The 24,833-nt window shown below is 39.6% G+C and overlaps 3 protein-coding genes across 3 annotated transcripts; 1 reads left to right on the top strand and 2 right to left on the bottom strand.

Annotated features, from left to right (window-relative positions):
- Positions 1–1,584: 1,584 nt before the first annotated feature.
- tpcn3 (two pore segment channel 3) lies at positions 1,585–15,667 on the bottom strand. Its single transcript, XM_084686008.1, has 19 exons — positions 15,262–15,667; positions 14,728–14,810; positions 14,486–14,600; positions 14,063–14,191; positions 13,056–13,172; positions 12,658–12,776; positions 11,866–11,967; positions 11,505–11,631; positions 11,106–11,310; positions 10,785–10,929; positions 7,767–7,952; positions 7,518–7,582; positions 6,657–6,744; positions 6,450–6,519; positions 3,517–3,736; positions 3,090–3,180; positions 2,769–2,882; positions 2,441–2,553; positions 1,585–2,127 (listed from the first exon to the last, which is right to left on the bottom strand). Exons 1-19 carry the CDS (start codon positions 15,370–15,372, stop codon positions 1,994–1,996), a joined length of 2,334 nt encoding a protein of 777 aa, XP_084542134.1. The 5' UTR covers positions 15,373–15,667; the 3' UTR covers positions 1,585–1,993.
- Positions 15,668–15,944: 277 nt separating this feature from the next.
- pgap4 (post-GPI attachment to proteins GalNAc transferase 4) lies at positions 15,945–18,748 on the bottom strand. Its single transcript, XM_084685426.1, has 2 exons — positions 18,622–18,748; positions 15,945–18,166 (listed from the first exon to the last, which is right to left on the bottom strand). The coding sequence occupies exon 2, from the start codon at positions 17,795–17,797 to the stop codon at positions 16,604–16,606; it is 1,194 nt and encodes a 397-aa protein (XP_084541552.1). The 5' UTR covers positions 17,798–18,166; positions 18,622–18,748; the 3' UTR covers positions 15,945–16,603.
- Positions 18,749–22,153: 3,405 nt separating this feature from the next.
- On the top strand, positions 22,154–24,833 carry LOC146238000 (myelin and lymphocyte protein-like). The gene is made up of 4 exons (XM_084685425.1): positions 22,154–22,407; positions 23,184–23,351; positions 23,753–23,878; positions 24,072–24,833. Exons 1-4 carry the CDS (start codon positions 22,318–22,320, stop codon positions 24,144–24,146), a joined length of 459 nt encoding a protein of 152 aa, XP_084541551.1. The 5' UTR covers positions 22,154–22,317; the 3' UTR covers positions 24,147–24,833.

The raw sequence follows: 24,833 nt of genomic DNA on the forward strand, positions 1-24,833 counted from the left end.
GAGTCTGAAGGGCTTGGGATGTCAACCATCCTTTCATTTGACGCATGTCGTTACCTGGCGCAGAGAAGGCACGTTAGTCTTTTCCGTCTTTTTGGAATCTTCATTTGGGATTTTAAGGTGGCACAAAACGTCCTTCAAAGTCAAAGACAAACTCTACTTTTCCTGTATGATGAACCGATACGATGCAGCTCAACACTTGGGTTTGCAGTGGCAACAACATATGATCAAATCCGTTGCAAGGACTTTTGGAAGGACCGCGTCAACTTCAACATCTCTGACGTTCCATGTGAATGTGAATAGTGGGGCTTTCTTGCATTCTGGTATGATATCCAAGACAAAAATCCAAACCAATGCAATCTTTTACCACAAAATAAGCAGTTACAATTGCGCGCTTTGTTAATTTCGCATCTAAAAGGTTATCCTTTTACACAAAAAAGTATGTATTTTCAAATTGTAATTCACATTATGAGTATCTAACAAATGTTGTTTAAAATCCTGTAGTGGACAAGTGGAGGGCTTTGCTTGAATTGCCTTCAATGTCAATGTCGACGAACGAAATGTAGGCTAGTTTAGGCTACTCGTATAGTTCCAATAAAGCATGCAAAGTTATTTTTGATATCTTAGTTTATAATACGGCATTTATCCGCAACGGCTCTCGACCCATCACATTCCACTTTTTGTCCGCACTGCAGCGCAATCTCATGTTAGACAAGAGACCCACCTTTTCGTACCACGTTTCAGGCGAGAGGTGGCGCACGCAACACCCCAAATGATGGAGTAAAAAAAAACAGAATTTATGCTTGTCCCACCCTACAAATAATCTACCCCAATGGCAGTATGTTTCTTATCTTTGGGCATACTGGATAGGTGTTAATTGGGCCTATTTACAATTCATTAAATATTGCATCTAATAATGGGCGTTTCATTAAAATTGACAGACCATGCTGAAAATAATCGAGCTAACATTCCAACGTGAATCGCACGCTGGGATTTCCAAACAGACGCCTGACATAATTTTAACATTTAAGCACCAGCACTTCTATTATGAACATAAACTTAAGCAAATTATGTCTCATATTAATGGATGTACATATACGTTCAATCTCATCCTACATCATGTGGGCCTACACAAGAAACAATAGGTTTGCAAAGCGACATTTTCTTAAACCTCCAATGCTGTCGAGATTATGTAATATGGAAGCTTTCTTCTTACCAAATTTTTTCCGCCGACATGAGATAGAAGTCGTAAAGATTTTGACGAGGGGCATTGTTTTGCCTCCACGGTCAAAACCATATAAGGAGGTTCGCCCCGTGCACCGCCATTTTTACAGTAGCATCCTCTTGCTTGTCTCCATTCGCATCCCCAGCATCAGCATCATTTGCCAACAACGCACTCCCTCGTTCATGCACGTTTCTGTGGCGCCCGTATAGTATTTTGAGGCAGCAACACCGCCGCCTACCGTAAAGGAGTGGAGCGTTTCAACAGGCATCCCACAAATGATAGTTCAATTATGCCATGAATGCACACAACCCTCTCATAAAAAAATAAAAATATTATTGAGCCGAGTCAAAAGTCTTCACCGGTTTGTATTTAGCAAGATTTTAATTTACGTAATTTATCTAAGTTACGTCATGGGGAATTTCTGTTTTCTCAAAATCTCTTTCAAACTTACATGCAGTATTTTGTTTCATTTCCACAGATGAAAAAACGATTCTGATCCTGTTACATAGCTACAAGGCACTTCAAGGTTCAAGATATTTACAAATCGAGATACTGACCGAGTTTAATTTGAAAGAGATATCACATTGAGGAATATTACCCGTTTACAGCTTATTGCATATAGAAACCTCTAAAAATATATTCAATAGTATTCATATCAAGTATTGTATGTTACATATGGAATGATACATGATATATATAAGCATCTATATTCATTTCAGTACAAAAGTGTAAAGTTACATAGAGTATTTGGTGTTCCCTTTTTCAGCATGGCTATACATAATCAAAGGAAGGGTTTGAGAAGTTCAGGTTTGATGGGTTGTTAGGATCCTCCTCTTCTACAAAGTCCTCAGGGCTCAAGTCTGCTTCAAACATCCTCTGTAGCAAGCCGTCCACAGTTTTGTATCCTGATGGAGAACAGCCAATGAATGTCAGTACGATGAACTACCATCATCCAGTTAAGTTTACAACAAATGATCCTATCTCATAGCTTCATAATGGCTTGTTGTTACTGGTTAGATCATGTGAAACAGAAAGCTCAGTCCGGCTCTTACAAGCTAGTTTTTGCAACTAATGAAGTATTTTTGTTGTGTGTGAGTAGTGTTATAATTGGTATAAGCAAAAATGTAAATGAAATATTATTCAGACACATGCCAGTCATGTGATGCAGGGCAATGGGGAACACTGTAAAACACAATGGGATTTTGGAGCTTAACTTACTGTTTGAGGCAATCTTAAACATGAGTGCCGTTTTGGCCTTTGTAGATTCTGAAGTACCCATGTCATTGTCATTTGTTTCCATTGCATCCACCAAGTTTTCATCTGGCCCGTCCCTAAGTGGAGAGAATCTTTTTTTATTTTAACTTCATTGTTAAATGTTTTATGTTAAGTAATAACATTGGAAATGAAATGAGTGTGTGTGAGTTGTTGTAAGCTTAACTACTAAGTAAAGTAATACATTGTCAAGTTGAAACATTAGCATTGGAAACCATAGAAATATTGGAACTTAGTCTAGGGCAATGAGATATCTGGAAAACACTAAACGTACTGTTCAACACCCAGCCCCAGTTCCTCAATTTTCTTTTCCAGCGACGTCTGCAGGTGGCTTTTGTCAACGGTGTATTCCACAAAGAAGGCCTCAAGTACAAAGGCGATGAAGATACTGTCAAGAAATTACATTCATTCAGCCAACTCGTCAGGATATAAAGACTCATGTTTTTGTGAAAAGCAATTAGGCAAAGAGCCATTATTATATGGAAAAATACCGTCCCAAAATGATGGGCTTACCAAACTCCTGGTCTATGTACATGTGAGATACTGTACACAGAAACAGCCCTTTTTAAGTGCAAGTAAATGTTTTTGTTCTTACTTGATGATGATGATGACGACAACAATATGGAACAGGACAAAGAATATTCTGGCTGATACGTGAGTGACAGCCGTATACCCACTGCTCAACAGTGGAACCCCATTAAGGAACTGCAAATTCAATTTTCACTGAGAACTGAATTTACCTTCATTAAATGCATTTCACAATTGTGAGTCTGTTGTAGTTAAAACAAATGGTTACGATAACTTAGATGTCAACGTTATTTTTCTAATTGACATATTTCAACTATACGAGTCCGGTTGTGTGAAACGTTCTGACCATTCAATTTAGAAAAGCACAAAACAGACAACTGCTGACGTGTGGGGAAAAAAAAGGGTGTCAGCGGACAGGCTAAACAGAATAACAACGACCCGTTGTTTCTGACCCCATTTCCTATTTACAGATGTGAGTTTTAGAAAAAGGATATCATGCCACTGATTGACCACAGTCAGCTCCAGCAAAAGAACAAAGGAAGAAATCACATTGTTGAAGTTGTTCTTGCAGTAGTTGTTCCTGGCAAACGCCGTGCCCTTGAGAAGGGGGTTCCCACAGTACTCCTTCTCAGGATCAGTTGAGTCTTGCGGAAAAAAATGGATTCTCCCTTTGAATAGTTCCATTCCCACCATGGCAAATATGTAGTAAACAACCTAAGAAAAAAGAAGGAGGTGTATTTGCAATACGTTTTGTTTAGGCTTTTTCTTTTTTACTAGTGCACAGTGCCCATGATACAGTCGGTGACTAAGATGCCAGGCAAACACACAAATACAGGACCGTATAGTGCACAGTGCCCATGATGAAATTTGTGTCACACACAGATTCATGGAATTATAGATAAGGCACAGTGCCCGTGATGATGTCGGTGACACACACATTTAGGGAATTATAGATAGATAATGCAGTGCCCGTAATGCAGCTAGTGACGACAGTTCTTCTCAGTGGCTTTGGTACCTATATTTCTCAATAATAATTGAAATTCTCTGTCATCTTAGAAGTACTCCACATCTCTTCTAGTCACTTATGCACGTCCTAAAAGCAATTTCTCATTATTTTAAACAAATATCCAATGCTCTTGTACATTCATGCAAATGATTATGTAGCCTAAGGGGTGTTTGTTATGTTTATATTATCATTAGTATTTTTACTAGTGGTGGGCCTTTATCAGCGTTAACGTGCTGCTTTAACGTGAGACTCTTATCGGGCGATTGAAAAAATATCGCCGTTAAACTATTCTCAAAGTTGGGTTGGGAGCTGGGTCTATAGACCAATTATTTGTTTGTAAACATTCGGGATGCGCGCGCAATGTGGCTGCAGAAAACCGGGAAAGGATAGCATTTTAAATGGCAAAAGGACCAAACGGATAATACAAATAGTTAGATTGAAAAAGACCAAAAGGGTCAAGGAGGACAGCCTTTATTGGGAGAAAGCGATTACCCATTGATCTGTTGCATCAGAATTTTGATTCGGGTCACGAAAGTCTTGAAATTTGATTGAGAATGTCGCCCGGTACAGACCGCATAGTGTAGCGGCAACCATGTATTCGCGTACATCATGTCACAAAGTTCATAATTTTACAGTCAATTCTACATCTAAAAAGTCAAGCAGGGCAGCATTCAAGATATATGGGAATCCTGCTTTTAGCCAGCTGGTCCGATTATTTTTCTGATTTGTTTAAACTGGCAATCTGAGTGAGACTGCATCCCGTTACACTGTTTTGACGTTAGCCTCAGTCAGACTGGCTCACTTCGTTAGCCAGGCTAGTTTTGCCCGCTGTATTTGTCCAAAGGCCAAGAGCCTCAAAAAGTTAATATCAAGCCCTGCAATCCAGTGGCCAGAGATATATGATGACCTGATCGACACTCCAAGTGTAATAGACCGGGGAGAAGTTCGTCTTTTGCAACAGACATGCGCAGTTGAGCCTCCTTGACAGTTGTGTGACGTAGGTTAATAGTTGGTCTATACCATGCAAGCTATGATGACTTTCACCTTGATATTTTAGCGCGGATGTATACCTAGCCGAATTGCACTGTAGGGGGTGAGAACGGTCTTCGAACTTATTATACTTCAATTATACTTATATTATACTTCGATTTATTGGCTATGGGTTAATCAATAATCAACTTTATATCTCCAAACCAAAGCTTGGACAACTTGGTCAGCTAGTAGTAGAAGAATGTGAAACACATGTGAAGGTTCTATGTTCATTATTGACAAAGATATTGAGAAAATGGCGAAATATTGGTGTTTTTCTTGATTTATTGGCATTATAGGTTAATCAATAATCAACTTTATCACCAAACCAAAGGTTGGACAACTTGGTCAGCTAGTAGTAGAAGAATTTGAAACAGGTCTGAAAGTTCTGTGGTCATTTTTGGCAAAGATATTGAGGAAATACTTGAAAATGTATGTTTTTATTGATTTATTGCTATGGCCCTGGTTAATCAATAATCGTCTTTATCACCAAACCAAAGCTTGGACAACTTGTTCAGATAGTAGTAGAAGAATGTGCAACAAGTTTGACGTTTCTGTGGTAATTTTTGACAAAGATATTGAGGAAATACTGGAAAATGTGTGATTTTATTGATTTATTGGCTATGGGTTAATCAATAACTAACATTATCACCAAACCAAAGCTTGGACAAATTGGTCAGTCAGTAGTAGAAGAATGTGCAACAAGTTTGAAGTTTGTATGGTTGATTTTGACAAAAATATTGAAGAAACATTCGGATTGTCAACTCTTTTACCCCGGTCCCTAAATATGACGCGGAGGTACGAATACCAATGTCTGTTGAATCTCGAATATGAAACTGATTTTACCTCGGTCTGAAAACAAATTGTAGCTAGAAACCGTCCAGCTATACCTGCTGAAATATCCCATACTCTTTAAGTAAGCTTTTTTAGTTAGCCAGCCAGTATTTCAGCAGTAAAATTGTATTGGATTTTCTGTATCACATTGACAATCAATAATATGTTTCCTGTGCCTGTTTTTGGCTTGCAATATCCATATTGTTTCGATTTGCGAGAGCTAGCTTAGTGCAGCTCAGTCAACTGAAGATGGCCAAGAGTTGAGAGCAAAGCAAGCTAAACTTGTAGTAAATCATTTGGGGAAAATTCTTATCCAAACCACTGCACTCCGTTGGATTATAAAAAGAACACCTGAAAAAACGAGATGTCATTTTTGACCCAACAATCTTACGAAGAGATGACCCAACAATCTTATGACCTCAGAGCTTCAGTTTAGCAGATTTATGAAGTCAGTAAATAAATGCAGCTCATAGGAAACATCATAAAATAATCGACAACTGTGTAAGTCTAATGTTGCATATACACTACTGTGATTACAATTACACTCTAACCACTTACAACAATGAGCTGTCCAAATGTAAGTATAGTTGGCCCGATCTTGATGAGAGTGTTGATAATGGCACGGAACCTGTTTAGGAAGATAATAATATGAAGAAGGTTACAGCCTCACAGACTTAGGTTAAGGAATGGGGGCTATGATTGTTGGCAAAGATGTGGTTATTCCAACTCTGAATATCTGCTCCTAAGCAGACGTAAAGTTCTGACCTTTCGATGCTGTCCACAATCCGTATGAGCCTCAGCACCCTCAGGATGAAGACTATGTCCAGGATCTGACGGCTAGTGTACCCTCCAGCTGTGACAAGGCATGTTTACGTCAACGTGATAAATCCCAAAAGAGATATTTAATCTTCTGAGCTGTTCTGAAATAGCATGCTATGAGGTCATTTACAGTAGAGTTGTAATACAAGAAGACCAGGCCAGAGTTTGGAAATATACAAAATCAGGGTTAGATTTTGGGTTAAACCTAAACCTACCAGTTGATTCACTTCCCCCCCAAAACACCCGGTCAAATTTAAGCACAATACCTCTACCCCTAAAAGCCAAAGCTGAATATAGAATGTAACTTCACACCACGGACCCTTTGAATAGCCAGGCTTGCCCACCACAACCACAGCGTCTACTAGAGGCAGAATAGCAGGAGGGAACAGCAGGGTTTATGGCCTTTCTCACCTGGAGAAGTGTGCTCATTCCAAACCTAAATGTCCTCACATTATAAATCTCCTACACCCATCTGAAGGGATTAGATAATATTGTAAATGGTAACATAGAAGTTCTTCGCTTTAATACAGTTTGCCCTTATGAAGTTGCCATTTAACTTTATAAATAAAGCTTGGCTTTCCTACATTGTTGGGCAAAATCAAGGGTTATGGAAAATAAAGAATTAAACAATTGTTTTTGTAGAAATTACAAAACTGAAGTTTGACAAAGATCCAGTTTTTTTTTTTTTACTTCAAGTGTGGTACAATATGATAACTTTCCTGTCACAGAGTGTTCAGAACAAAAAAGTCAATCATCACTTTGTGTGTAATCCTCACAAATGATGACCATGACAAACAGAGTACTCACATGACTTTACGGCTGAATTGATGACCGTAGCAACCAATGCAGAGATGACAATGATGGTGTCAAACCTGTATCAGTTAGAGAAGGCTAAATCAACCACAATTTAACGTGTATTTTTCACGTTTATCAATGAACATAAACAAAAAGGGCATAGATAGATAACCTATCATACATTCTACACATAACGTTCTAAAAGCAATTCAAGCATTCATTGTAAAACAATACATTTCATACAATGTCTCAAGTTCTCACCAGTTCCAGAACTGATGTCTAGAGAAGAAGGCGCGGGGCTCAAAGGTATAGAGTTTGAGGAGGATCTCCAGAAGGTAAAGAGCCAGGAACCCCCACTCTGCGTTGGATATCAGCGGGTTCTCCTCATCCAGACCGATGAATACGGCATTTACCAGGATGATCAGGTCATAAGTGTAAATAAACACCCTGTGTGGAAAAAACACATAAGGTCAGCATGTATGAGGACATGCTCACACAAGTAGATTTACAGTTATCCTTTTAGCAGACACGTTTATCCAAAGTCCCTTACAAAGTGTGCATTGAATCTGCAGGAGGTGTGTGACTTGAACCCTTTATACCTTCTGCAGATTTAGGCTGAGGAGGATTCAAACCCACAATGTCACGATTTAGTGTATTACAGGTGGGTAAAAAACACATTGCAGGAATAACAACTTATCACACTGAGGCCTGAGCCACCTATAAACTCTTACTGGCATACATTATAGTGCCCGCCCACCCACCCATGCACACAAGCACTCATCCTACACTCACAAATGTATATGTTTACACAAAGTAATGTGTGGGGTTGATGGTGGGAGTTTCCATGTCTGTGTGTACATTTTTAGACCAATAGGATAGAGAAAATCCAATCAAAAGCCTAAGGTTTTTTGAAGAAAAATATATTAATAAAAAAACATAACAAATTGCTTAACAACTACAATTAAAAATGAAGCCGATTAGCCCAACTGAAATTGGGCCCAATGGCAAAAATGAAACTGAACCACAATGAAACAACCACAGAGGCAAAAATTATTCTCTAGTCCCTCACACCAATTACTTCCTCCAGCATTTTCTTGTTGGAATAAAATGTCAAACTCAACATTGGACCAACATGATTAGTTCAAAGTAGGGACGCACCGAATCCAGATTTTTTGGGTTCGGCTGAATACCGAATCTACTGGTTAAGATTCGGCCAAAACCGAATCCTACTCCCATCTCAGTCCATTAACACCGTAAACACTTTAATGAAGTAAACAATGTCCACAGTGTTTTTTTTTTACTGTAAAAAAAGAATAGGCAACATTATGCCAGGAAGACAAGTGGGAAAAACAATTTTGACAATTACCATATGCCTATGTTTATCTCAGGATCCAATCAATATCCAAAATATTAGCAGACATCCCAAGTCTCCCAGAAGTTCCGGGAGTCTCCCGCATTTCAATATCGGCTCCCTGACACCCGGAAATGCTATAAAATGTCCCGGAAGTCAGGGATTTTGTATTTAGAGCGAGCGAGAGACTGTCCGATGGTCATTTCTGGTAGATAAAGATGCATATCGCGCGTCCTGATAGCGTCTCGGGGGGGGGGGGGGGGGGGGGTGTGCACAACATGCGTCCGGATTGCGGGGGGGGGTTAGAAGCCACCTCCCAGAAATGAGTTTCTGCAGGTTGGGATGTCTGTATTAGCCTTTTAGATTTCTTGAATTTCTTTTATATGTTTCATACGCAAATGTTTTCACAGCAGAGATGTCGTGTATTGTTTAGCGTCCTTGCCACCACGAGACAAATCGGCATTGCATATTGAACATGTAGCTCCACTTGAATCGCCTTCTTTTGACTGAAAGTACTGCCAAACAACAATTTTTCTGCTCACAAGTTCCATTTTCACTTTCAGCCTACTGCATTGAATGGTCCACCTACGTAAACACCTTCCTGTAATCAATGGTGGGGTCATTATTTTGACCAGTGTAGGGTTCGGGTTCGGTGGGGAAAAAAGTTACGGTCCTCTCCAAGTTGGACTACTGCAACTCGCTGCTCGCCGGCCTCCCAGCATGTGCAACCCTCCCTCTCCAGAGGTTTCAGAATGCGGCAGCCCGTCTGGTCTTCAATCTACCCAGACACTCCCATGTTACCCCACTCCTCATCTCCCTCCACTGGCTTCCCATCACGGCCCGTATCAGATTCAAGACTCTGGTACTGACTTTCCGAGCGGTGAACAGGACTGCACCCGACTACATCAAGTCTCTCCTCCAGCCTTACACCCCCACCCGCCACCTACGGTCTTCTTCTGACAACCGCCTGGTGGTCCCACCACTCAAGAGTGCCCAGTCCCAACACAAGCTCTTCTCCTGTCTGGCCCCCCAATGGTGGAATCAACTCCCCACCTCCATCAGGGACACTGACTGTCTCCCCACATTCAAGAAAAGGCTCAAGACACTGGGAGTACAATGGCACTTAGGAATGATTGGCTGGACCTGATCTTAGTTTCCCCCAGGATCACAATGACTCTTATTGAGAGACTGTTGCTCTTGTTGGTTTGTTGTAACTGTCTTAAAATGATTGTACTCACTGTGAAATGTATGATTGTTCCTTGCTTTTTCCACAGGTACACTCTTGCACTTTTTAGGTTTGTGCTGTTTAATTGTAATTTGTCTAACTACATGCTCTTATTGTTCTTCCCTTTGAGACTTATTTGGTTTCACAATGTATGCTTTATGTTTGGCTACCCGCAATGTTTGGGGCTACCTCGTTGTTATGATCAGTGACCTATGCACTTTTGTAAAACTCTCTCTTGGAAGTTGCTTTGGACAAAAGCGTCTGCTAAATGCTTAAGTGTAAATGCTTCACACAGAGAAAAGCAGTGTGACCCCGGACAGCCATGTTCTAGCCAGGCTATATTTAGAGGCTTGAATGTAATGAGTCACACTGGAAAGTTTATAAGTCACATCTTTTGTAACCTTTTGAAAGTAAAAAACATTTTACAACTCACCCAAGGTCATAAAGTGTGTACAAAGCTCATTGCAAAGGCAATAAAGGACTTTTTAATGTTGCCATGGGAATTGCAAAAAACAACCTAAGACCATACTGACCACAAATCATGTCTAAGTTCAGCAAACTATGGTTGCCCTCTGAAAGCACCCTATTAGAGAAGCCAAGAACTAAATTAATCCAATCTCAACTTGCTATTAAGTATTTACCTTATTGCTCCCATTTGTCAAATCACTGCCCCCCCCCCCCCCCCCCTTTGGGCGAGCCATACCGGTGCTGGACCATGCGAAGCAGCAGGCGGCTGGGAGAGGAGAGGTAGAAGGAGGGCAGCCAAGTCTCTAGGGGATGGGGCCTAGACTTCACGGTGATAACCTGGATATTGAGCAGGTCCGCCAGCTGGACAAACATCCCTTTGCCTGGGAATTCATCAATTTCATAAATTTTACAAAATGTTGACACATGTAGTGTGGGATAGAGTCCAATCTACAAAACAAGCAAATATATTTCCTCTTTTGTCCTTTTATGTTGCTTTGTATTAAGTAATCAATTTAAATGCATAAGTCACACGGTACAGAAGGTCACAACTACTGACCTATGCAGCCTTGGTTGCCGTCATCACAGACATTCCAGAGAAGCTCCCTGTGGGCGTTGCTGATATCCGGCTGGACCAATCGTACAAGCTGGTTCCAGCAGGCCCGAGTCACCACTGGCTCCTCCTCCCCTTGTCTCTCCTGCAGCTGCCCAAACGCTCGCACCATCTTGTGTCTTTTGGTCCTGACCAGCTGCCGTACCTCTTCCTGTAGTCAGACAATGGTAGAGAGCGGGTTGGTATGCTTTATGACATCGTCAAGCATTAAACGTGTTTAGTTTGCTGACTTCCTTAAACAGTCTGTAAATCGTTCAGCAGCCACATCAGCATCAATTAAAGAATCATGTTCTCCACAGAAGCAAGCAAACTAAAGTAGAGTATGCACAAATGTGTTCACTTTACCTTTAGGTACTTCTTGTAGTTGTTGTAAACAACCGCCAAGAAGACAGACATGAAGATGTAGGTGTTGATGAGGATGTAGAGAATAAAGAAAACAGCAAAGAGAACATGGGAGTTGTATGCTGGCATCCTATAAGGACGTAAACAAGAAGGACATTTTTTTATGTTATACAAACACAATATAACTACATGGCAGATAAACAGATTTACTTGTAGGTAATATAATCTCTCATTTTATATTGACGAAACATTAATGTAAATTCAACATTCTTTCACGTTGTACTGTAGCTATGTCCTGTTTTGTCAAAGCAATATTGTCATTAATAATCTGGCAGCAAGACACTGAAAATCCATAAACACTCACATGATGTCAGGACTGTTGGCAGTGGTGACAAGCACGTAAAGATCAAAGACGATCTCTAGATAGTTGGTGAAATAGGAGCTTCCTTCAATTGTTTTCAAGTCCCTGGAGAGACAAGTGGGAGCAGATGATCTGTTTTACATCAATTGCAACAACGATAACGCTGCTTTTTCCCCTGCAACTGACCATCTGCTCACATGTTAAGAACTGGTCCAGGGTCAGATTCCTCTGATCTGATCCTGCTCATGACTGTCTAATGATGAACTAAAATTGGATCAAGATCCGTGTCTAGCTAAATGTTTTATAGAAAAGTGTGCAATGTTCTTTTATTCATGTTATTCTTTTTTTACACACAATTTTAGTTGTTGGGCAGACACTCTGAACTCTTGGTAGTGTTGTAGGGGAGTGCCGCTTTCTATTGGACTACGGAAACATTTTGGTTTGTAATTTTATTTTAAATGGGTCTTGGCTTAACAATGTTATTGCACATGCACTCCAAGGTTTAAAATACTGATGCACATTAGATATTTCAGTATTCAGTTTTTAATGTGAACAAAAAGGTACAGAAGAACTGGTCTTCACTTCGTTAATGTGGGGTATTCTATGTATATTAGTGAGACTAACATCTATTTAATCCATGATATTCATCCATTTAATTCAGGTAAACATTAAAATGTTGACAATTTCAGCACAATTCTGTATTTGAAATAGGATTCCTCAAAGATACACAAAGTTATGGTGTGAATAACATCATTTCATCACAAAAACAATATTGTAGAAGAATTGCAGACTTACCTTTTCCCAAACAGTTTAAGAGCCATGAGAGAAAACATCAAAAGACTGAACATGAAGAGCAGGAAGACATACAGGATCTGTGGCAAGGCATTTCGGATGCTTCTGAAAGCTCTGCGAAGCTGAAGGGAAAAGAGGAAGGTAGAGAGTAATAAAAGATAAACAACGCAAAATAATAAATTCATGAATAGTTTAGCAACTGAGCAATTGAGACAAATACAGGTCCTCATTCTGTACAATGACTACACATATAATATCACATACTAATAATTAGATATACAAACTAATGTTATTGTGTGCCACATAACAAGCATTGAGTAGTTATGTTTTGCCTTTAGAAATAAGCTTTGAGACAACCTTACAACAACCCAAGCCAGTGGAAGACTTTCAATGATTATTACCTGTCGTCCTTCAGTTACATTGACCAGAAGGAGGGGTCTCATAACTCTGGACCATCTGACAGCATGAAAGTTTGAAGATTTCAGTGCTCCGTAGATAACCATGTCAAGCATGGTAAGCTGAGAGGGGAGATGATGGAGGGGAGAATGACAGGTTTACAGTCAATACACTGTATGGCTTTCTTTAGAAATTGAAAGATTCAAAATGGTGGTAAATGATACATAGTAGATATTGCATTTAGGAAATTGCCTAAAATTAAAAGCTTTTGAAATACTATATAATAAAACACAATAAATCTGTGAATGCCAGTGAATTCCATCTTTCCACAACTGTCCTCTGACACGTAACCTTTCTTTTACAACAAACACATACAGTAAGCCACAGTCATAGTATTGACAGCTACCACTATCTGAGAATCTGCAGTAGCAAGCAACACAGTACCATTAGCATGCAAGCACTACCTTTTGACTTCAAAATTACTTACAGAATTCAGAGTAAAAGTATTTGGCTAACAAGGAGAAAATAATTGGAAACGCTGACTCAGAGAAAACGGAGGCTAAAGGTTGTTTCACAACAATGTGCTAAGCACTCCTCAGAACATTATCATACATGTTTAATATTTACTTCAAACACCCCATGCTGACAGCAAGTATTGGCAGTAAAGGTGAAACAAACTAACACTTGATGAAACTCTTACTGTTACTGCCTTTTCTTACTAAAATGTATTGGCACATTTAAATCAAACCTGGGTCAACTATTTGAAGAATTTTTGGTGCAACTGATGTAGCTCACAGTTTTGATGCAAGTGGGTAAGCCAAATCGGTACTTGCAAATACGAATTGACCCAGGTACTGTTAGCATATCATATACAATGATACAATGAATAATACATTTTGTATATATTTGCTATGCTCTATCTACCAGGGCAAATGTCAACACCCATACAATAATGTCAAGTTTAACCTACTTAATATTCTTAATCTGAATTGCTCTTGGAAAAAAATACTACCAAAATGATGACTATGATGCAGATGTTCTTGGGGTCTTTCCAAAACTTTAGCCGGGGAATGACTTTGGCATAGTGGACAAGACGAGCTGTAAAAGCCAAGAGACAGAAAAGCTCCACCACCATGGTCACCTGTGGGCAAACAAAAGGAAAACAAAAGGAAAACAAACATCCGCTGTATGACTAAATGCAAAATATATTTATGTTTGTCTAATTGTAAACCTGACAGATACATAGTGGAGGCTTGTAGGCAAGCCAACTCCCCCAGGAATATTTCCAACTTCCCCATACAATAATGAATTGTGTTCAAACTCAGTCACAACGGAAATATGCTCAAATTAGACTGATATTTATCTTATTCAAAACCTGTTTGTTCAAAGGATTGGTTATGGTAAGTGGTATGTATACAACGTGATTACACTGTACCCATATTGGTACAGGAATGACAGCAGGGTCCTCAAAGACAGCCAAAGACAGGTCAACAACAATGAAGGTGTAAACCAAAACCTGGAAGCCCCAGTGGTTATACAGCATGTACAGCCTGTGAAAGACAAAAAATCCAACTAGTGATGATAGTTTTCAGAACCAATAATGCAGTGTATGCTATTTACCCCCCACAAGATAAAAACGGTAAGAAATTGATGCAGCTCTAATAAAAGCTTCCCTACCTCACAGCTTGGGGTGTTGTGTCAAAAAATATGTTTCTGTTGTATTGAGCGTCCGAAACATAAACAGCGGCCAGGTCAAAATCCTGTCACAGGAGATAGAAAGAGGACATGTTTGATTTGCATTGGTGTCGGATGCATTGTGTAGGATGCATCATTTCAGCAGATACAAATATTATGGTTAAAACCATCATTGAGCAATATTTTGGGTTTCAGAAAATTTTAATAGCTGGTGAATTTATGCACTCACAAATCGGATGTAATGCATTTAAAACAAGGTATGATCATTTATCACACAGGATGACATTTCCAGCAGGTTCCGTAAGAGTAAGCTATGCGCGTGACTCATCTGCCAAAAGTTTTTATGCAAATCTCAGAATTGATACACACAACTAATAGCTGAACAGAACAGACTGATATGCCACTACCACATTTGTTGTGTGAAGATGTTTTTTTTTCTTCAGATTTGCCTTTTCATTTAGTACCGAGACTTTATGACGGAGTGAACGCCAGCAATTGATACAATGCATCACTTACATCTTTTGTTTTTCCACTCAAGTTTTTAGAGGTATTTCTGCCGTTCGATAATCCCTTGACGTGTTGTGGAGCTTCTTCTTGTGCATCTATGTCTTTTCCTGACTGAGACATTGTTTGAAGCGAAAGACTTTTCTTACTAATGTCTTTTTCACTCCTTTCGTATAGCTTAACGATTCACTCAAACGAACACGATATCACTGTGCCCGAGAAGGAAGATTGTCTCTAAACTTCCAACTGTTTTCGTTCAGTCAGCTGCAGTTGTATTCCTCTTGATGAATTACATACCTAACTAACGGATTGGCCACAACTTTAGCATTATGTCCTATAAATCAAAAAGGTACATATCATTCCCAAGTGATTCCCAAATTCATCTGAAAAGCAATGCCATGATTTTTGTGCAGTCATGTGACAGGAATCTAGCGGAAATGGCAAAGGAGAGAAAAGCTGGAAGGAAACGTTTATGACTTGACTTGGCATTGTTTCTACAACACACATTTCAGTTTATAGAATGTATTCTATGCATACAGCCTAGTTGCATGAAAAACACCAAGACATACAATCAACAAAGAAACTCATCCAAACATATTTTTAAAACGTATTTACTTGCTTTGAGTATTTACATTCTTATGGTCAGTGTTTGGAAAAAGTCAATTGTTTTTTTGACAAAAAAATCAAATGATAAATATGTATCAATGCTTTTATTAGTAGGCTATAGTTAAAAGTGTACATTGTGCTCAACAAATGATAAGGTGCAAATAAGATTTTTTCTTTTTTTACATGATTTGCAACAACATGATTTAGGCTTTTTGGAAAAGGAGCAATAAATCACTAAAAACATTTTAACAACAAGTTAAAAGTACAAAGACGTTTCAGATGTCTTACATAGAGAAAATCAATAAAGAAAGACATACTTGGCTACAGCATGTTTGATTCAAACATTCATTAAAACCAGTGATAATCTCACTAATCGTACAGCAAGTACAGCATTGATATTTACTTACATTTTGCTTAAAATTCATTTAGCCTAAAATATTCCAAAGTATGTTAGACACTCGCATTAGATCTAGGTTTGATTTGTAAGGAGTGCTAGCACACATCTCCTTGCACAGTGGTTAATGGAAGCCAGTCCAAAAAAAAAAAAACACTAGACCCTTTTAAGCACTGGTCACTTCATGTTTATCTGAAGTAAGAAGATGAACAGCAATAGTATAGCCACCCACCTTCCTTCCTTTTCAAAAGTTGTGCTGGAAACTGGCATTATTGCTGACATTAGTGTAATCTTCGTAGGTCTACATTAGTGCATAAGGGAAAGGATAGAGCGTTTGTTTTCCGAAAAGACTACTCATAGAAGTCTGGGCCTGGATGGGTTGGCTCGTACAGAGGAGTAAGCACCAATATGGGTAACGAGGTTGGGTTCGAGGCTGTGACCTCTCTCCCCTGGTATGGTCCTGGCCATTTGATACAGGACCATATCCTTAGCATTGCCCTTGATGCAGAATGATCCATCTAGGTAATCTGCTGCTCTGAGGGAGGAGTTACCAGGATAGAGCATAGCCGGGGTACAGCACTCAGTGGCCGGCGAAACGGCGTAGAGGTGGGGTGATATTCGTCGGACCTCCAGAAGATAATGCCTGCCAGTGAGCTCGATAGCAGCCATGAAGTACAAGGTGAAGAAAAGGATGTGGCTGGCAGAGAAGGAGAAAGTGAAAGAGAAAGGGTTGCAGTGCAGCAAGGTTAGGAGGACGAACGTGGCCCCGACTAGTCCTAGTCCAACCCATTCCAGGATGCGATATGGTTCTGGGTTCCAGTACCGTTGCAATCTCTCAGGATGATAGAGCTTAATGTAAAGTGTGTGGAGCACAAACCGTCGAGAAAGCAAGTTCTTTATGACAGGGAAGAAGTCGCTTAGAGGTAAGGCATCGTCCTCAATGACAACAACATTTTTGGGTCTCACCAGCTCCCATGCTTTTCGAAGACAAAAAACATAGTCTCTTTTCTCCCTCTCGAAAGTGTTCACGTGGCCTCTGCTTCTCCACTTCTCCTCCGGGGAGCGCCGCACCACCCGGAACTGGCTCTCTAGTAAGGCAGCATCCTCGTTGTCAAGGGGACCACTTTCCACGTCACACACCAACACCTCTGCACACTGTTTCTGCCCCCCACAGCCTCTCAGAAGACTGGCTAGCTGTTGCATCACTTGGAGCAGGTAGTGGAAGTTCCTCCCCTCAGTTCGCCTGGCTGTAACCACAGTGACCAACAGCTCAGGTTCCTTGGCGATGTTTCTGAAGTCGGAAGAGGACTTTGTAGAGCTGTCTTCCCAATATTGCAAAGCATTCTGCCCCCTTTCATAACTCTTTTGTAAAACCTCATCGCTCAAGGAATCCAAGTAAAACGATTTCATGAAATAGTACGAGTACAGCATTCTGTGGCACACTAGCGGCAGAATGATGCAAAATGTGACAACACTTAAGACTAGTCCCTGAGCAACAGGGCTGGACCAACGCAAATGCTGGCTTGCAATAGCTTTCCATCGAGGCATTTGTGAAGGATTAAAGTATGGGTGGCAGATTATAATTTTATAGGATAAAAGATATTTAGGTTGTCTTCAGTGCATTCTTGTGTAACTTACAACGTATGGGCTACCGTTTACGAAACTGGTTTGGCAACAAACATTCAGTTTCCTGGATGTGTAAACGGGTGTTTTGCAAGCCATACATGGTAGTGAATGACTAACAATCAAAAGCAAACAAAGAGCCATAAAGGAGTGTAACATAATATGGCGTTGGGCTTATAAGGGTTTCTAAAGGTGAAATGAGGGATAGGTATAATGTTTCCATCTTAAATTCCACTGCCAAATCCCAGAAGCTGTTGTTTTCATGAGGAGGTTATGTCCATGGCTTAACTGAATCTGCGGAATGAGAATGGATACACTTATTAAGTTGGACATTAACTCAACTGTTGCCACCACATGTTTGCATCGATGTCCATAAACCCAAATAGCCCCTTAAACACGTCTAGCTCAACACCCAGTAGAAATAGCTTCTAAAATACTTTCTCTACATCCCTTCGTGTATTTTCTAACCTATGCTTGTACCAATGATATTGTTAAATAACGTAAATAATCTTTTAAAGGCTACTTCCGTCTTAATAGCTAGTTACTTTTGTGAAACACTTTTGCCTATGGCGATCAGCAACGCGTTGAGTGAAAATCGTGCCAACAGAATGAAACACAGACTACAGCCAATAAACCATATAGCGTGTCTGTGGACATTTATTAAATATAACGCTAGTTCTGGGAAAACATGGAGGCTTAGGCCAACTGGATCTAATCTAGAGCATGAAAACACAAGAAACATTGCTCACCTGATATGTGGTTACAGCTGGTTGCTCGCGCTTTCCTTCCTTCCAGTACGGTTGTAGAAGCGCAGCCATTTACCGTATTGGTTAGATTAGTACGTTTTTAAATGTATGTAGTGACAAATGTTGTCACTAGATGTCAGTCTTTACTATGCTGGTGTATCATTCCGTGAGCTATAATAACTGAGAGTTGGTAAATCTTGTAGATCATAAGCAGATGATCAGCGGTCATGTCATGATCATATTAATGACCCAAGGGAGAACAACAAGCATTAGGCCTATGTCTAAATCAGACAAGCTTCACCTTCGGGATAGTCTGTTTTTGAGCACAGGTCACCTGAAATCATTCTGTCTTGTTTCGTGGGGTGATGGTCACAGTCACAGAAGATATCACCTCTGTCAGTAATAGTCAGTAATGTGGCTCTACCAGTTTAAACTTCCATTGAACCGACCCTCACTATTAGGGGAGGTTCTAAACCATTAGGGGAGGTTCTAAACCATTTCAACTGGGGGGAGGGGGAGGGTAGTTATTAGAGGGGCCAGTTACATTAAACATTATTGTTGTTGTACAGTTTTCTTCACTTTAACATAACCGCCCCCCAACTGCCCCCCCCCCCCCCCCCATAACTGCCCCTGCTTATCATCAGGGGCAAAATGCCTCATGGGTAGACAGAATGTTATGTTGGGTTATTGGTTCCTAGGTAGTTTCTTAGAAAGGGTGTTCCGAAAGAAATCTAGCCTATATCTGAAGAATGCATTTTTTCTCATCTCCCCGATTGCAACTGCTTAGCTTCAGTGAACATCTAAGTGATAAGGTGTCTCAGACGTCATTTGAGAGCAAAAGACAGATAATCAGAGTCATGATTGTGAGGACGAGGGGAATGTTGAACCAGTAATTAGTCATAATGCGTGCATGTTCCTTCACACCCCTACACACACGTACATCCGTAACCGTCATTGCGCATTGTGAGATTATATTTGATCAATGTTAAAATCAAGTCTGTGCGGACAAACAACCTATGTAACTGGTTGGCACTCACAACATGTCCTACTACAAAATTCTTGTTTTCACGATGTGCGCAGGTCATCAAAAGGCTACCGCTTCCAATCCTATAGATAAGCCTTTTCAGAGGCTTCAGGTCCTTAATTATGCTGTTACATTATTGTCTGTGTTCTCCTGAGTTGACTATCATGCACCGCTTTAGTTGACATAAACCTATAGGGCCTACAAGGTTTGACTATACATACATGTTTATATATAAATGTATTTATAAATGTAATCTGTTTGGGCGTTATCATTGTGCTGTAGCCTACAGTGTGCCATCTTTGAATCTGCCAACTGAATTTAAGTCAACAGAAACCAAAAGCAATTCTCAGGCACCAAACTATTATCTTATCAACTCAGCGTGGAAACAAAAAAAAGGAAAATATAGTATAAGAAAAATGATGGAATTTTGTCAAGGATTGGGTTACATCACTTTGCCGGAAACCGGATCCCATAGAAACGGTTGACAGGCAGAAAAAGTGCCCCGGTGACACAAAGAAAGGGGGGAATGTGACCTGCTGCATCGTGGGTACAGGGGTGGTGCCCACTTGTGATCCCTGTAATGGAGACAATGAAATACATTACATAATTATACCTCAACTTGACATAAGAAAGACAACAGCATTGTGTGAACCAGTATTGTAAAAGAGTCATTTTTTTACATTTCACCACAAATACATGCCATGCACATAATTGGCCAACTATATGTTCTGAAGAGAGGATTTATACACACATCATGAAACTTTAGACACAAGCATAAACTATTAAAAAATAAGAAGTAACAATGAGGTTACTGATATAGTAATTGTCCTAGCGCAGTGACTACATTCACCATGGAGAACAGATATTGTGACACAACAAGGTAACCTGACCTTACTCTCCGTTTGTCTAAGGTGTTTGTCTTACAGACACAGGCTGATGAACTGTCCCTTCCTGCCAAAATAGGGCTGTTGTTGCCATGGCTGTGGTGTTCAGCCTGCACTGAGTGCACACTTGTGTTGTCTGCCATGCATACATAGGCTTACAGAATTGACTGTGTCAGATAGAATGTTTTTTTGTTTTGTTTGTTTGTTCAGGGTTTTTTTTTGCAGTTGGTTGTCATGGTGGTATCACAACATGAGTTTAGAATTAAAAGGTTCTACAGTATCAACGTTTTCACATCTGATATCTTAGACCTATTTTATTGTTCCCTTTTCCTTCATCTGTGTGCTCGAACAATACAGATTATTGAAAGACATTTGTAAGTGTCTTTGTTGCAAAGGGAACAATTGCAGATATAGCGGCAGGGATTTTATTTACTACAGATTTTGGATGCTTAAAAACCAAGGGGTGGGGGAAACGTTTATATCAGAGGTAGCCATTCACTTTCAATAGTTTCTGTTCCAAATATGGTATTTAACATTATCAATTTTCTACATGGCTGAATGAACTGTTTTAGAGAATTATTTGTCAAATTATGTCATAGGAGAGCTATATTTACACTGCTCATGTTGACACACAGATCATGTAGCATTTTGGGAAAGTGCCAAAAGTTCCCTTCATCAGAAGGAAAGTGTTTGTATGCCTTCATCTCAATTCGTTCTTCTAATTGATTGGACATAGGTCCAATTGACTGTGACTTTTGGCAATACTTTTGCCATCATCCTTGTCTAGGGCAATTTTCAATTTCTGAAAAGACAGATAAGTGACATAAAACATCAGGTTAATGGAATCTCCAGTAACATCTTTCAGAACGTTTTTTCCCCCATGGACTGTATACAGTAACATAGGTATCGCCATGTGTCTCCATCTTCTCTGAGCCCTCTATCAAGGATCCGAGAAAACTGGTTTTAACATGAGCACACATCAAACATTAAGCTGCAGTTTATTGGAAACCAGTTTCACAAGGCAAGGTATTGTCTTGTCAAAGGGATTTCCTTATATGTGCTATGAACAATCGTTTTCTGTCTCTGTGGACTTTGTATCTTCATTTTGAGGAAGAATAGCCAGTCCTGGACAAGGTCAACCAAATACAGGATGAGGATCCCATGCTAATACAGAGAAACTCAATATTTTCTATACAACTGTTGCACAATATGATTGTTAAATTAATCCACAAACAAGCTTTATTCCAGCACACTTCTATTACACCAGTAGGGTAGCTATGCAGAGTCTGCCTACATCACATTACATATTGTTTGTGCATAGTTTGGGTTGTGGTGGTCATTTTACTTTCATTTGCTTTTAGGCTTTTCATAAAGCACAACTCACCACATGAAACGTAGTGTTTGTTAATAATTGTGTTGTATTTAGATCATTAAATAGAACACTGTCTTTCAGCTATAATGAGTGTGTAGTTGGACTATCATGGACAACGCTGAACATAGTCTACATATGTGTGTCCCACTCCCAAAACGTGGAAAAGTCCATTTTCGAGGGTGCGGTGTTTAATAAGTCAACCTGGTCAAAAATTCGTGTGGTTTCCATAACAACTTCAAACAAACTCCAGAAAAAATATGTACGACCGATGACATCTGAAACCTAACGACAAAAGTATTCATTTCTTTTACGGGTGTGTCGTGATGGTAAATCAGGTTTTTCTAGTCTGTAGGTTCTTAAGACGTGCGCACCTGTTCAACCGTTAGTTCATTCAGGTGTATGAACAGAAGAGCGCAACCATGGCATCGAATACTGCGACTGTAGGGAATTTGCCGAGCGGAGTGGGGATATGCACAACTATTCCAGACATTCTTTACATTCCGGAACTTGTAAGTTCTAGTACTTTTAATTGTAGGCCTATCTAATTTACACTAAAATCATTATAATTGCAATGTGCATGCTCTTGCCCGCTTCTGATGTAGCTATAGTGCTGAGTTTTCGTTCCACAGCATAGGCCAGATCCAACAGTTTGTAGACACTGACAGCCAGCCCGTATACGAACAGTTGAATATTGCAAATTGTAATGATGATTTCAACAACTAATGCAAAGACAACAATCAGACATTCAATCTTAAACCCATACTTTGAAGCTGATGGATGATTTCTGGTGAAATCGTATGTGCTTTGTTTAAAAAAAGGGAGATGCATTTGGCTTGCTTGGGTATTTTTAAATATAAAATAAATGGTGCCACGGATGCATGCAAACTACAGTATATAATTTGCAAATGGCGTGATGAGGGGATCCCCCACTCCACTCAAGTCATCCTGCAGCGACAATACAGTATTAGTGCAATAGGCCTATAGTGCGATATATCGGAGTGGTCTCCATAAACTACAAATGGAACATCTCCATGGAAATTCTCCATCGGCAAAATATGTGTATGGTGAACCATTGAAGTTCTGACTGGGTAGATAACTAAGTGAGGATACCAGCAGGGCTATTAAAGGAAACGGTTGACGAATACCATGTTAATGTACACTTCAGTGGTCAAAATAATTATGTTCAATTCCATTATATTTCTATTTGCAAGCCACATTGATCATGAATGAATACTAATATCTACTTGTTTATTCGTCCTGTACTATTTACCACACTGCCTTTCAGATCTTCGGAGGCCTAGTATGGATCTTGGTGGCATGCACGCTAGTGGTGCCCGCTAACCCCCAGGGCTGGGTGATGTTCGTGTCAGTCTTCTGTTTTGTCATGACCTTCATCTGGCTCTTGGTATTTGCCTGCGGTGGGCATCATAATAGTGGGAAGTGGGCTGCTGCTGTAAGTCTCCTGAAGTATTGATTCTCACAATATGTATTTGACCTTCTGTAGATATTGAGATTTGCATTTTGCCGTGTCTTGCGTTTTTCTTAAACTTCAACACAGTAATTGATCAATAATAATGTGGGGTAACGCATTGTTTTATAGACAGAAGAAAAACAAAGTCAATTTCAGGGATCATTGTTCATTGTGACAGTCGTCACATCTACAAACCTGGGGGTTGAAAAGACAAAGGCCATACATTGAAAACAAGATTGACAAAGCATGATGTTTTGGAACTTTGGCCTGGAAGTGTACAATTCCTTCAAACATCATGCTTTAGTTTCAAGCACTTTCATTGCATGTTCAATTCCCAAAGATTGTTTTCCATTTCCTCATCCTTCCTGTTCTGTCTGGCTCAGGACTTTGCATACCACGGCCTGGCAGCTTTCTTCTACCTCAGTGCTTCAGTTGCACTTGCCAAAGTGACTCTGGATATGAAAGATGGAAATGTCTTCCAAAACTACCAACTTGACATCTCTGCAGTGGTAAATTGCTTCCCATTAAGACGTGTGACAAGTGGTTCTCAGAAATTGATAACCCTAACAAGCCCAGAGAAGTTTACGAAAGGAGACAGAAATTTGACCTGAAGTTTTCAAACATTACGACTAGGCCTACTATTAATTATAAGCGCCAGCCAAGTGGTTTATAATTGTTAACAGTTTTCTCTGTCTTTTTCAGGTGTTTTCATACGTGGCCACACTACTCTACTTCATTCACACCATCTTATCTGCTATCAGGTGGAAGTCTTTCTAGAATGACAGCCCACACCAGAACAATTCTAGCTCTTGATTTTGTGAGGTCACAAACCGCTGTAAATCAAGGGAAGACTTGAAGTGAAGAGAAGTGTTGTTGATGTGGACCAGCTTGATGGAAAGTATGGCACATAAACTGAACATGAATAACACTATTAATTGACCTGTGGATCACATGATGATGTCATAACAGTCCAGGTTGGTGTGGATGCAAATTATAGTTAACTGTTATAGTTATTAGTTATCGTTATTAGTTCTCGTTATTGTCCTTGGTGTGAACGGGCCTTTGTACTATGAGAATACTGCCAGCAAACTTATGTACCTAGATTTGTTTTCATAACTTGATATTAGTTGTCATGACGCTCTATGAAATATGTTATGTCATTACTGTGACATTTTTGGTAATCTTAAATCTTGGATCTTAAAATTAATTAGTTACAATGTATTTGTGGTTAGAGGAATAATGGATAGTATTTTTCTAAATTTAAGAAAAAAATTAACAATTTAATTTTGTATTTTTATAGTTTTCTGTAACCAGCAACATTTTACAAAATAGATATATAACATAACAAACAACATTTATTCTATTTTTGCTTGTTTTATATATGATTGGTGCTTGTTACAGATATTATTTTGGAAACTGCGGAACTATGGCTATGTTACAATAAACATATTTTGAAATGTAGAA

The sequence above is a fragment of the Hypomesus nipponensis genome, chromosome 21 (genome assembly GCF_054491055.1).
Source record: "Hypomesus nipponensis isolate SF chromosome 21, ASM5449105v1, whole genome shotgun sequence".
Taxonomy (NCBI): Eukaryota; Metazoa; Chordata; class Actinopteri; order Osmeriformes; family Osmeridae; genus Hypomesus; species Hypomesus nipponensis.